General features: G+C 51.3%; 3 protein-coding genes across 3 annotated transcripts in view; 1 reads left to right on the forward strand and 2 right to left on the reverse strand.

Moving 5' to 3' along the window:
- Positions 1-6,904: 6,904 nt before the first annotated feature.
- NEUTE1DRAFT_60956 (cystathionine beta-lyase) lies at positions 6,905-8,742 on the reverse strand (the record flags this gene model as incomplete). Its single annotated transcript, XM_009851412.1, has 2 exons — positions 6,905-7,070; positions 7,133-8,742. 2 exons carry the CDS (start codon positions 8,375-8,377, stop codon positions 6,939-6,941), a joined length of 1,377 nt encoding a protein of 458 aa, XP_009849714.1.
- A 1,395-nt stretch (positions 8,743-10,137) lies between these two features.
- On the reverse strand, positions 10,138-12,013 carry NEUTE1DRAFT_60959 (ATPase family AAA domain-containing protein 1; the record flags this gene model as incomplete). Its single annotated transcript, XM_009851413.1, has 3 exons — positions 10,138-10,959; positions 11,042-11,706; positions 11,771-12,013. 3 exons carry the CDS (start codon positions 11,828-11,830, stop codon positions 10,440-10,442), a joined length of 1,245 nt encoding a protein of 414 aa, XP_009849715.1.
- Positions 12,014-12,650: 637 nt separating this feature from the next.
- NEUTE1DRAFT_79644 (clathrin assembly protein 2 small chain) overlaps positions 12,651-13,164 on the forward strand; it is a gene marked incomplete at both ends in the record, with an annotated part of 2,260 nt that continues 1,746 nt past the window's right edge. Inside the window, 2 exons of the mRNA XM_009851414.1 lie at positions 12,651-12,891; positions 13,047-13,116. Of these exons, the coding sequence (XP_009849716.1) occupies positions 12,860-12,891; positions 13,047-13,116 (102 nt within the window). The remainder of the gene's footprint in view (positions 12,892-13,046; positions 13,117-13,164) is intronic.

The raw sequence follows: 13,164 nt of genomic DNA on the forward strand, positions 1-13,164 counted from the left end.
TAATTACCCTGATTACAAACCATGCCGACCAATCGTTGTTTCCCTCCCCTGGAACAGAGGGTTCGTGCTATGACAAGGAAACTCAACAATCGCTCTCTTGTCATTACCACTTGCGCAGTGGGCTTCAAACTCGCCTGATCTAGGGAGACCAAGAGCGTCTGGATGAATCGGCTCCATCCCGCGATGTGAAGAAGCGTGCGAAAGAAGCACAACAGGCTTGACGCATAATCACAAGGTACGCCAATGTTATGGCTACATAACGACCATATCAGTAATCAAAAGGCGACCAAGGTTAAAGACCTCAATCGCCAAAGTCAAAGGTCCGTCCTGCGAGAAACCGCCCAACACCTTGATTCATGGTTGGGAAGTTCGCAAACCTACAGCCAACATCGCTGACTCCAGCACCTATGCATCTGGGAAGGTTGCTCTCCTAGCTATCAACCAGTCGCTACGTCCTTCCATGCTCCGGACCTTAATCTTATCTCGCCATCCCGCATGTCTTTGATCTCCTGGGTCAGAAGAACGGAGTGGGCCTGCCATCATTGCATACCTGAGCTCCACCAACTTGTGTAACGGTTTCACAAACTGACAATACATACAGACACTCGCGAAACAGTGGTCTAACAACAAACAAACTTTCCAATGTTGGAACGAAAGGTTAGAGAGTTTTTCATGGGTCCTGAAATTGCCCGGTTCGTCTGCATTCTTTTCTGGCTTTGACATGGGCCATACAATGGCCATGGGAGCACAAGTTTGCTTCGAGGGGGTTCTGATTACATGCTTTTCCTGCCACCTCACAGCTCTACGCGTGCAGGCGACAACAACATGGCACTTCCTATTCACATTGACTTTCTTAAGTAGGTGGCGACTGAAAAAAGTTCCGGCAAGAACAGAAGTTGACCCAGATTTTCTGCTTGATTTCGATTGAGTGTCTCACATCAGTGTGAACTTCAACTACGCTAGTTTGACACCCCAGAGGGCGTCAAGGCTTGGAGGTAGTTCACAGAACATCCAACGCCAGGGGTAACCGTGTAATATCAGATCACGGAGCGTCCAAGATTCCGATGAGCACTTTCATCATGATTCAAACTGGGGAAATGCCACCTCTCGAAGGTTACACAAGTCCCCACAGCTTTGACGCATTCTCGACGCGGTATCTTGCTCGCAGCTAGCAAACGGAATTATGACCTGTTACTGGCCAACACAAAAGCAATATGTATCTTTCCGACCGTAATGGCCATACGAGGAAGGCCCTTTACCACCACCGCCATCGGTCTAGCCAAATCGCGACTTTGGGGTACAGATGGGTACGACAATTGCTTTGACATTTCATCCATAGGTACGTACCCTTTCACTGAATCCCGCACAACGCAAGGATTCTCTGTCGCCATCCCTCCCGGCAAGAGAAAAACAGAATCATCGTCCGAACAAAATGTGTTGCCATGAATGACCAGAAGCCTCATTCCTCATGGATTGGAGAGTCGACTTTGTCGTCGGATTAATCCAGTGTCTACAATCGTGCCTTCAGGATCCCAGGCGTGTGCTGGCTAGCATCGGACGATCACCGTTTAACACAGCGAAATCGTAGATTGAAAGCCAGGTGAGGGAAGAAAGTATCAATGCATGGGAACTAACTGTGTACATCGGTTACTGTACCATGCCACTCGTAGACGCCACATTTTACAAGTAAGCAAACATACAGAAGCTCTTATTCCATTATGACGATGTTACTGATGGCGGTGCTATAGACTACCACATAAGTTATACTCACTCGCTACTGATATCAAGCCCTCGTCGCTTCAGATAAGCCTTCGCTCCTTAGCCATCAAGATGCCCTGCCCACACAGCTCGATTTTAGCCTTCACATTCGATGATCAAGAGGGACATGGGAGCTGTTCAATCCTCTTGTCTGTCTGCAGGTCAGCACCGTAAAAGACAAACAGACTGAGTTCAACCAACTCATCTGACGCCAAGAACCAAACAGAAGTCAAGGAGACTCGAACAAAGCCTGCAGACCGGTCAGGGTTGTACACGCTGTTTGTACGGCAATACTTGACCGATGTGATTTCATCTTGCTGGCAAAATCAATCCTATCACGCAATGATTCTGAGATTCGATCGAGCGGGCTGATTTCGACTCCGATGACGGTATTGAAGGAAAGGCATGGCACAACATCGGAATGAGCTTTTGGCGAAGTGACGAATTGACGTCCACTATCTTGCCCCGGTATTAATGCCGTTGCCCTCAACGCAAATGTCCTTCATTTGGCGCTTCAGTCTTGCATGGCGTTGACAAGTTCAAAGCAGAAGCACATACCCTGATGTAACGAAGTGGTGTCACACGGATGTGATGCGAGTAGAGGCGAAGAAAAACAGAGAGACGGTGAACAATACAGGCTTTGCGAGGATGCCGGAAACATGAACGCCGGAGATACTAGAGGCACGGAGCGCCCTGGCATGACACGAGGCGCTCTAGGTGAGAGCAGGATACCCTGCCTAGGGAAGCATCAAGCTACGAGGATACAACAAACCTGTATCCTTGAAGGTCTCTATTAGCAGAGGAACCGGTACCTTTTCTATTACCTGTAGAGCACAGCGCTGCTCGAAGCACTACCAAGACGGCGATGTAGGATTCACCCACAAATTTCCAGCTTCCTGGGTCACACATGTGGTATCTAACGCTGAGCCTGCAGGTGAAGCGTGGGGTGATGTAAAGAAGAGAATGAAGTGATGAGAATCTGTCCCTGATACTTTTACACTGCGGAACCCACAGGTAGGTGGCCTTCTTTCAATGCTTCATTATCTGGTCTTCTCATCTTGAAGCTGTATGTGACGGCTAACTACTTACTGTCGCGTACCCACACCAAAACGCAGTAGATAGAGGGGATGACAACTACTGCGGAGGTCAACAGTCTACAGCCTGGTAGAGGGACTCGAATGAGATAGTACTCTGCTACAGAGGAATCCTCCTTATCGGCAAGGTTCCCAGCATAACCCCGGCTAATGGACAATCTGCATATTAGGCCGGGCCTGGGGCTCATGGACAAGATTCCCTTGAAAGCGAGGTGTATCGACTCGACATGTACCTTGACCAAGTGTGGTTGGGGCTTTCTGTGATAGGCCTTGGGTTTGATCATGATCTTTCTCATCTTCTTCGTCTTTCTGTACATGATGACTGACCGCGTGACCATAGGTACGAAGAATACATGCATGCTAGATTACCGGTAAAGCTTGGATCCGAATCAGGCGCCATGTCTGCATTGCTCATCACCCACCAGCCCCAAGCCTGTTGATTGATGCTCATTGATAGCCGTTGGCCGTACAGGGCATCATCTCAGCAATGACGAGACTTCATAATCTCAACATGCTGAAGAGTCTTGGTTCCTTCGAGATCTCTGTTGTTTCCGATATATAAGCCGGAAATGTCCCCCATCAGAGGGGCAAGTCAGAAGCTGGCCACCAGCAGAAGAAGTTTCATCACAATCCTCCATTTATTTAAGAATACGCTTAAAACCCACCGCTCATGATCTCGCTATCAAATGCACCTACCAGCGTATATCACAACGGATAGACAGCGTCCGAGGAATTTGAGCATTTCTCCTGCCATCCGCAGCACTGGGGTTGTCCTAGCAACTACCACACTGATCAGCCATTTGGTTTCGACCACCGTCACCTAATCCACAAAGCCATCCACCCACTCTCTCAGAGCAATACCGGCTTCCGCGGAAAGAATCATGCCTCACAGCGTGAGAGAAAATTGTCAACCAGCTACTGGTACTGACCATCAAGGGTTGGTGCCACCACATCCTCTGCTTTTGCGAGGTGAAAGGGGAGGAAGGTTGTTTATGTGAATGTGTTCTTCTGTAATAAGGGTAGAGATGGAAAGGCAAAGGGGCAAGTTTGAGTGTGTGTGTTATTCAGGGCCTCACCACCAATTCTCTATGTAGCTTCTCCTCCTCCCAACAACAGCAAAACCGGACTAAATCGTCACCCGTCAGTCATAACAACGGACAGCACAGTCACAGCACCACCCCTGACACAAGTACCACTGTTAACCCCATGCTGGTTCGCTGGCAGGAGGAGCGAAATCGGAGCAATTTGCCTATCACCGAGACGCTTATTGGACAGTCCAAGGAAAGCGGCGGTGGTAGCACATAGAGACCAGACGGGATGACGGGCGGAAGGTTGATTGGGTAGGGGGATTTGTCCGGTAAGTTACCTTACAGCAACTGACATTTACCTATTGCGCAGGCCCTCGACGTTTTGACTCCTATTGAGTGCCCTGATCATACTAACCTTTATCCCGGCTATCTTACAGTATCATTGTTTGCTTCTGATTACTGATTCCCTCGCTTGCTTTTCAGCTCAACAGGAATTGGATACACAAAGTACCATACATTCAGGGTGGTTTTGACCTTCAGAGAAAGGGAGTGGGAAGAGGAAGGGAGAGCAGAAGAGAAGACAGGGAAGAGGAGGAAAGTTCGGAAACTCGCTGGTGCTCTAACTGACAATCAGGGCTGGACAAACGACTCGGTGTTACGGGCGGCTAACAAGAGGGTAAGGGTAAGGGAAATGGTGAACAATGAAAGGGGGGATCTCGAGTCTTCACCCTCGTGTCAAGATCGGGGGGCTCCCTGCTGGCTTTCCACAATTCCCTGGCATCTCTCCTGGCTGTGTAGGCTCGTAGCAAACACAGGAAGGACCGGCACCAACAGCAGCAGGAGCACGCACAGCATGTATCACCAAGGATATCGTCTCGGGCATTCACTTGCAGGAATTGCGGAGAGGAATCCGACAAATCTGAGCGGAGAACATGACGGGGAAAGCGAGGAAGGGATGAGGGGACAAAGGCTGTCAAGGCGGTGAAGGGGAGTTTAATCGCGTTGCTTGTGGGACAAAGGGCGTACGAGGGAATGTTGCTTTTTCTCGATTTGGTGAATTTTTCCTTCTTCCTGTTTTTGTTACCGCAGCCGTGAGGTGCCATGCCAGCTCTGACTGTGCCATGACACGGCAGGCCTGCCACGCCTGCCGTGGCAGGCAGCATGGCGGTGGCAACAAGCCTCATATGTGTACGACAACGGAGCGAGGTACCTATGTGTTACATACCGAGAAAAGACTCGGGAAGGGAGTTGAAGTTGAGGTGGGCTGAACCGGGCCGAGAGAATGGATGTCCGACCACGAAGTGTATGAGCACTGAGCTGAACGCAGCTTCCTTGTCTAAATGATACCCCCGGGCGGTTATGGTGTTTTCTCCTTCTTGTTATTGTTGTTCCAGGGGCAGCGTTGTTGGGATGGGACTCTTTGTTTCCACATATTTGTTATTCACCCCCTTTATTTCACCTGGTGTAGTTACGTTTTCTCCCATTGTACCATGTCCTTGATGAATTGAATCACCCTGCTCTCTATATACCCTGGGTCTTTGGCTCGCAAACCTCTTTCAATAAGGATGCCGATGTGTCAATGACTTTCATATTCAGTCTCTCGCAGTTCCTCTAAGTTCAAACAGATGCCATACACTCTTGCCATACCCGGTAATTCGGGGGAGTGTCCATATCTCACCACTTTGGTTATACCAAGCCAGCCCAGCTGAGCTATACACTACCAGCTCTTTCTACTTGTTCCAATGCCGGAATAAATCCCATGGCTTGATATTCATCGACATCTTGGTGCTGCATTTTCCCCTACGTTCCTGCTATCATACAATGAATGGCTTTCTCTCTTACCTAGGGACTTCCTCCCTCCCGCAAAGATCATCTTCCTCATTGCCCTCCCCTTTTCTTTTAGCCAGCCCAAGCTCGGTTTGAAAATTTTTACTCCCGACACCAGCTATCCACGAAATCTCCCCATTCCGGCCCATCCTTACCCCTCTCGGGCCTTCCTGTTCGGTTCCGGTTCAGCTCACTAGTCTAGTCTAGTCCACCCATTTTTTACCCTTCTTCACCTTCGTTATCTTGTCAGCCAGGCTCATCATGCACTTTTCTCGAGCAACATGTCACTCGCATGGCTGTGAAATGACTTTTACGTGTTACAATTATGTACCTAAACGAAACGTGAATTCGTTAGAGGCCAAAGGGCGGCGGCGGCTCGCAGGAATGGCACTCCTTGAGCTTTGTTTGTGTGTGTGTCCATGCAGGAATAGGGGGTTTCTCACCAATATGTTAGGGGAAGTTGTTGAATTTTTAAATTTAGCGAGATCTTGGGTGGCTGACTGAGTTTACTGTTGTTGGTTGTGGGCAAAGTAGAGGAGAGTAGAGGAGAGTTCAAGAAGTTATTGGATTGTGCTCTACCCGGATGAATTAGTTCAATGGTTACCATTCACACTTCAATTCCTCTCATTTCAACCCAGTGCATCCCCGATTGCCGGCCGGACTCCGGCATGCGATTCTTTACGTTCATACTTGTTAGTTGTATTTTCCTTCTGCTTACACTCATCAGGTATATATGAACGAGCCTTTCCAGCCAGTGTTTTCTTATCAGATATGGAAAATACCGGTAGATCGACAATATAAACACGCTTATCACAAATGACCTTTGATCGATGGAGGTCGTTATCATGATCTTGAATATCATCTTCAGATGACGGCTGTCCATCCTGTCATCTTATCATTGCATATCATCTCAACCCGACTCCGATTCTGTGACACCTATCAAGCCGATCCGACCAGCCCATTCATTCGACCAATATGAAACCCGTTCCATAGCGCCTTTCATCTGGTATAAAAATGTAACACACATAACATCCTGTCCCTGGTACAAATACAGTAGTAACTCAAAAGATCGTTCCTTCTTTTCTTCATCTCATATCTGCTGTCTAAGGAACACTCATGACATGCGGTAGAAGTAACAACAACAAAAGTGGTATAAAACGTTCTCTTTCTCCTTCTGTTTGTTTTTGATTTTTTTCTCTCTTTCTTTTTCTCTCTCTTTTTCTTTCTCTGCTTAAAGAGAAGGAGCAGCAGTGGTGGTGGTCTCGGCCGCCTCTGACCCAGCAGCAGCAGCAGCAGCAGCACCTTCCGCGGTGTTAGCGTGGAACCCATCTACCGTGAGAGTAACGGCACCGGCTTGGACAAGCTGTATACGTATTGGGTTAGTCTCAATTCAGATAAGAAAACCATCCAGGTAGGTAAACTTACAGCACGCGACAAATCATCAATCAAATCATCGGCATCCTCAATACCCACGCACAGGCGAATGATATCCTCGGGCATCTGCCTTTCGGCGCGCGTCTTAGCGTCAATGGAGGCATGGCTCATTCGGCAAGGCATGCTGATCAGCGAGTTCACGCAGCCAAAGCTGACCGAGATGCCCCAGAGCCTCGCGGCCTCGACAATGCGCTCGCTCAGCGCCACATCGCCCGTCTCAAACGACAGCACGGCGCCAGCGCCGCGGGCCATCGACCAGTGCAAGTCGTACTGCGGGTGCGACTTGAGACCGGGGTAGCGCACCTTGAAACCGTGCGACTCGAGGAACTCGGCGATGCGCTGCGCGTTGGCCTGCTGCTTCTCCATGCGGATGGCTAGAGTCTTGACACCGCGCATGAGGAGGAAGGAGTCGTTGGGCGAGAGACCGCAGCCGGTGGCGTTGATGGTGAAGTACATTTTGTCGCCCAACTCGGTGTCGTTGACGGCAATGACACCCGCCATGATGTCGTGGTGGCCCGACAGGTACTTGGTGCCGGACTCGTAGACGATATCAGCGCCCACGTCAAGCGGGTTGAACAGCATAGGCGAGAGCATGGTGTTGTCGACGACAACCACAGCCTTCTCGTTAGCCTCGTGCGTGATGCGCGCAATCGTGGGGATGTCGCAGATCTTGATAAGAGGGTTCGTGGGGGTCTCGAGCAGGACCATGGCGGTCTTGGGGGAGATGATCTGGCGCACACTTTCGACGTTGGTGGTGTCGACGTGGTGAACGATGACGCCCTGGTTATTCTTGAGGTAGGTCAAAAGGCGGTTGGTACCGCCGTACAGGTCGTCGCCGGTGATGACCTCGTCGCCGGGCTTAAGCAGGCGGGTGATGACGTCGAGAGCGCCCATGCCGGAACTGACGGACAAGCAGCGGTTCGCGTTCATGATCTTGGCCAAGTGGCGCTCGAGATGGGTGCGGGTCGGGTTGCCGGAGCGAGTGTAATCGTACTCGCTGCCGCCGTTGGAAGACGACTGCTTGAAGGTAGCGGACTGGTAGATGGGGATGCTCGAGGCGCCATACTGGTCCTTGGTCTCGGTGTAGACGAGCTCGGTGGCCAAGGCATATCTTCGGCCATTGTGAGGGCTCGAGGGTGCGGGTGATGGCGGGAGATGGTGGCCGTCAAGGTCTAGACGAGAAAAGACCTTCTTGGCGGCTTGCGCGGCCGGGCTGTCACTGTTGGGAGTCGACATATTTGTCGTTGTGAGGATGTGGTGTGGTGGTGAGAAGGTTGTAGAAGCTGTCACCGCTTCTGTATAGCTTTTCGGTGCTGCTGTTTCTGCTGGCGTACCGGTAGTATGGGTGGAACGGATAGAGGCCGATGGTGTGATGAGTCAAAGCGCGACGTCTTTGATTTGGGCAGGTCTAGGCGATATGCGGCGGCGACGGGAGCGAAGAACGGAGGAGTGTAGTGGATCTGGAGATGCTGGTGGTAGTACGTGGAACCTGGGCCTGGATTGAGGGGCAAATTGCGGTTGGTAGCTGGACGTTAAGTCTCTTGGAAGGACGGGTCATACAAATCCGAGTTGAATCAGGGAATTCAGTATGTAAATTATTGATGGTCGAGTATAAACATGCAGGAGAAAAAGAAGAGAAAAGAAAATGGCGAAATCAGGGCCAGTTATAATAAGACGAAACCGATCGAGACGGGCAACGGTGGACCTTCGGGGCAATATCGTGCCAGTGACTCCCCGGTTGGACGAGTTAAAGTTCCAGATTGGGGCCCCTGGTTCCCCAAGATTTGTGCCCGGTGAGGGTGTGGATTGTGGATGGAGGATGGATGTGTCGATGACTGGTGGTTGCCAACTCGCGTGGACGGGACTGGATGTCCGGCGGGGGTGGATGGATGAACTGGGGACGGCATTCGGGGTGGTGGGGTGTTGTCACCCTCTGTCGCGGTTGCCGTCCAGCGGTACATTGGTGCCGAGGACCTACAGAGTTGGAGCTACACTACAATTGTGGTTGGTCCCTTGCAGCAGCAGCAGCTGTAGTGTAGCCGTCCACCCAATTCGGTTCGTCGACCGCTTCATGCCGTCTTTTAGGTTTGTTACTTTCGTCCGGCTTTCCTCGAGTTGAATCATCCAAACATCTGGGCCACTTGCAGAGCTAAATCATCATATCCACACCAGATGATAACATCCAGACTCTGTTTACTTTCAACTTGAAATACCACTCATTTCTCGCAATGGTATCCCAACAACACTCCCGGACACTGTCTCTTCACTAAATTCGCCATCCTTTTCCTGCTTGTCCGACCATCGGCGTTGCGTACGGCTCCACCTTCAGCCCAGTGTCGCATTGAGGACGCAACCCGGGGGATCCACGATGGCAAGGTACCCCGCCCGCCCGCCACGTCTCGCTTCCCCATGAGGTACCCGGTTATCTGCCAGAATGTAGACAATGGTCCATTTGTTCACTAATTATGTGGGGCTTCGAGAATGACGTGCTTGGCCCCCAGCCGCTCGCCGGATATCCAGAAGTTCGGACACAGAACGGGAGACCGAAACGGAGTTTGTGCTTCGGGATGTGTATTGGTTGCGTTCATTCGGTGAACGGTGTTGAAGGAAATGTGCTGTTTTGTGTTGGGCTGACCGAAAAATGTTGATATTGCAGCCTCGATTTTGGTTTCGGGGCACTGCTGAGGGATCAGGCAGTTGTCACGTTCAGGCTCCGAAGCCTCAGACAGACCGGTCAGGCAATCAAACAGGCAAATCAAGAGCCAGGCCGAACAACCATCAGCGTCTGCACAGCCTCGAATGGCTTAAACACCCTGCTTCCTCTGCCGCACAAGAACATGACGAGGAAACGAGGCTGTATAGATAGGACTCGAAGGACTCGGACAGGACTTCCTCGGTAACCCTTTACAGTCTCGGATCACGATTCCTCCTAGAGAGGTCGGACGCAGAAATTGGGACCTGGGTCACACACGGGTAGGACCGATTTGAATGTTCCATAAGACTTCCAGAAACCAAGATAAGCTGGAGATACCAAAGTAAGGCTACCAGTAAACGGTGCGTTCTATGGGTTTGATAAACTGCGCCTCCGCCTCCTGTTTCGGAGTGTGTACTGTTCCAATTCCTCTACCTGGTCAGAACAAATGCCCTAGCAAGTCTTTGGCAATGATCGTATGACGCTCGTGATACTTTCCAAAGTTTCTTCGCTGTCCTTTGATCCCGCAATAATGCTGCCTGCTTGGCTGGCACTGTGTTTCTTCTTTAGTTCCCATTTCTCGGGGGTACTGCCCACAACCAAACATTAAGACAAAATGTCCTCGGTCTCGGTCTCGACTTCATAGATCTCCCTCGTGCTCATGGCCGCCTCTGGCCTGATGGAACTGGGACGGCTGTCCGCCGCCAAACTGGGCGCGCCACCCTTGCGACCAAAAAAATCATTCGTGCGCAAACCACGCACCGTATTGGGATCCAGCTTCTTTATCGACTTTCCTGCGGCCTTTTGGTTCCGGATAGCCTCCCTCATGGGAACCATGGCCGCATCACGGCAGGCCTCTTTGAGCTCGCTTCCAGACATGCCTTCCGTTACCATAGCAATGTACTCCAGATCAAATCCGGGGTCGCGCTTTGTATCGGCGAGGACGAGCTCAAGGATACGCCGGCGCTGGTCCTTGCCTGGAAGCGGGACGGGGAACTTCTTGGGCATTCTGCGGAGAATGGCGTCGTCAATGTCGTTGATGCGGTTGGTTGCGCCAAGGACCATAATTCTGGCGGGTTGGCCGAGAGAGTTGGTAGAGGTAAGACCATCCCAGAGAGTCATGAACCTGTTGTTGTGGTTTTAAGGTTAGCTCCGGAAGGCCAAGGTTACACATGGCGCATTTTGAAGTAGAGCAAAGGGTCACTTACTCGGCTTTGACCATGCCGCTAGCCTCATGCTCTCCGCTTCTCCTTGTTCCCAAGACGGCATCGATCTCATCAATGAAGATGATGGCCGGCTGCAGCTTTAGCGCAAGCGAGAACACTGCGCGAACAAGCTTGTTAGAGTCGCCGTACCACTTTTCTGTAAGAGTCGAGATATGCAGATTGATAAACGAGGCGCCGCTCTCGTGCGCCACAGCTTTCGCCAGCATAGTCTTTCCGCAACCAGGAGGGCCATATAGCAAGACGCCCGAAGGCGCGGACAGTAGCGTGCCGCCATGCGAATAGAGCTGCGGCATCGTGAGCGGGTAAATGATAGCTTCCCTGACCTCCTCGATAATCTCGTCCAGACCGCCGATATCGTCGAACCCAACCGGGATGTCCTCGGGCGCAACTACTTCCAGCGCTACCTGGCTCTCGTACTCGTTGAGAACGAGGTCCTCAACCCGCACGCTGGAGGGTGAGTCTCCGGGGACCTCATCGTCGGCGAACTCGTCGTTGGCAACCTTGGATTTGTCTCGTGACTTTTGTATCCTGGCCAGATTTTGTTGAGCTTTCAGCCTGTTTTGATCGTGCTTAGCACGGTCGGGATCGATGAGCTTTGCGACGTGGGGGGCGACGTAGTCACGGAAGATGAAGTATACGGATATTGTCTGGAGAGTAAAGTGTCAGCAGATCGTCTTGGGCGCATTGCATCGCGATTAGCAGAGCCCGTACGGTAGCAGCTAGTAGCAGCCCGGACATGATGTCCTTGGCCACACGCTTATTATCGGTCATTTTGACTTGTAGAGTGAGCCCTGGGCGGGTCGGGAGGGGAGTGACAGCCCGCGGGTCGCATCCAAGATTTGAGGACTCTTTTGTCGTGGACGTCGTGATCGGAGGACTGGCAAGGGGATACAAGATGTACAGAGAAACAAGGGCTAATGTAATGAAGCGAACGGCATGCACCGGGCAGCAGCAGTAGTTGTTGTTCGCGTCCAAGTCAATGGACGTGACTGATGGAGGATGGGAACTGAATCATTAAAAGTTGAAAATGGGTCCCCTCGAACGGTAGTCCTCGGCTTCAGCTTGCCATGTGCACTGCGTTCGGCCCAAAGAATGGGGCGCCACCCCAGTGGCTACAATGTGACCTTCCTTGTCAATCTTGCCAAGACCTCACACTTGTCCCCAGTGAATGGTCCCGACTCCCTTGCTTCCGTTCGATCGATCGAACCTGACAAAGATTGGATTCGAACTGGAACAACACCGCACTGAAACCAAGCGCCAAAACAACGACTCCAGTCGCACTGCGACACGTGAAGACGCGGCGCCTGGGCGGATAGCGCAGCTGCTATCGATAAGCTCCTATAAGTGCCAAGAATTGCCCCCTATCGGATCGCATCAGATGGAAAACAGCCAGGGTTCCCTCCATTCCGCCTCCACTGCCGCTGTGAACGAGCACCTCGATGGACGACGGAAAGGAAAGCTCGGGCCCCACTCACCCCTGGGCGGCTCGTATGGACGCGGCTCATCCCAGAGGGACGACAGCAGGACTTCGACATCACCGCTAGCAATTCCATAATCCGTCGTATCTAATCATTTACAAAACACCATCTTTTCCCTTCCCGTCGATCCTTTGTACGAAAATCGATTTACGTCGCATGTGAGATCCAATACCACGCGGTTCTAGTGCCGGGCAGTTCAATAAAGCAACGGCGGATCTCGCGGTTCGGTTTGGTTCTCTTTACAGTTTCTGTGTATTGTTTTCAACTTGGCAACTTTCAGACGGCCCGCCTCGCTGTTGTCGCAAAAGTATAATTCGCAGCCATGTTGTCATTCATTCTCATCCAGAACCGACAGTACGTACCCTTACCTCCTCTTCTACTACATACAAGCGCATCATGTGTCGCAAAGTCGCAACATCATATAGCAGATGCGCCACACCATACACACACATATACATATCTAAAAAGCCATTGTCGCAAACTCGATAGACTAACACCAATAAACAAAGGGGTAAAACCCGTCTAGCAAAGTGGTACGTCCCCTACAGCGACGAAGAAAAGATCAAGCTCAAAGGCGAGGTATGTCCAGTTTTCCCTCTTCCCCCCCCCCCCCCCCCCCCCCCCCCC

Source organism: Neurospora tetrasperma, assembly GCF_000213175.1.
Source record: "Neurospora tetrasperma FGSC 2508 unplaced genomic scaffold NEUTE1scaffold_2, whole genome shotgun sequence".
NCBI lineage: Eukaryota > Fungi > Ascomycota > Sordariomycetes > Sordariales > Sordariaceae > Neurospora > Neurospora tetrasperma.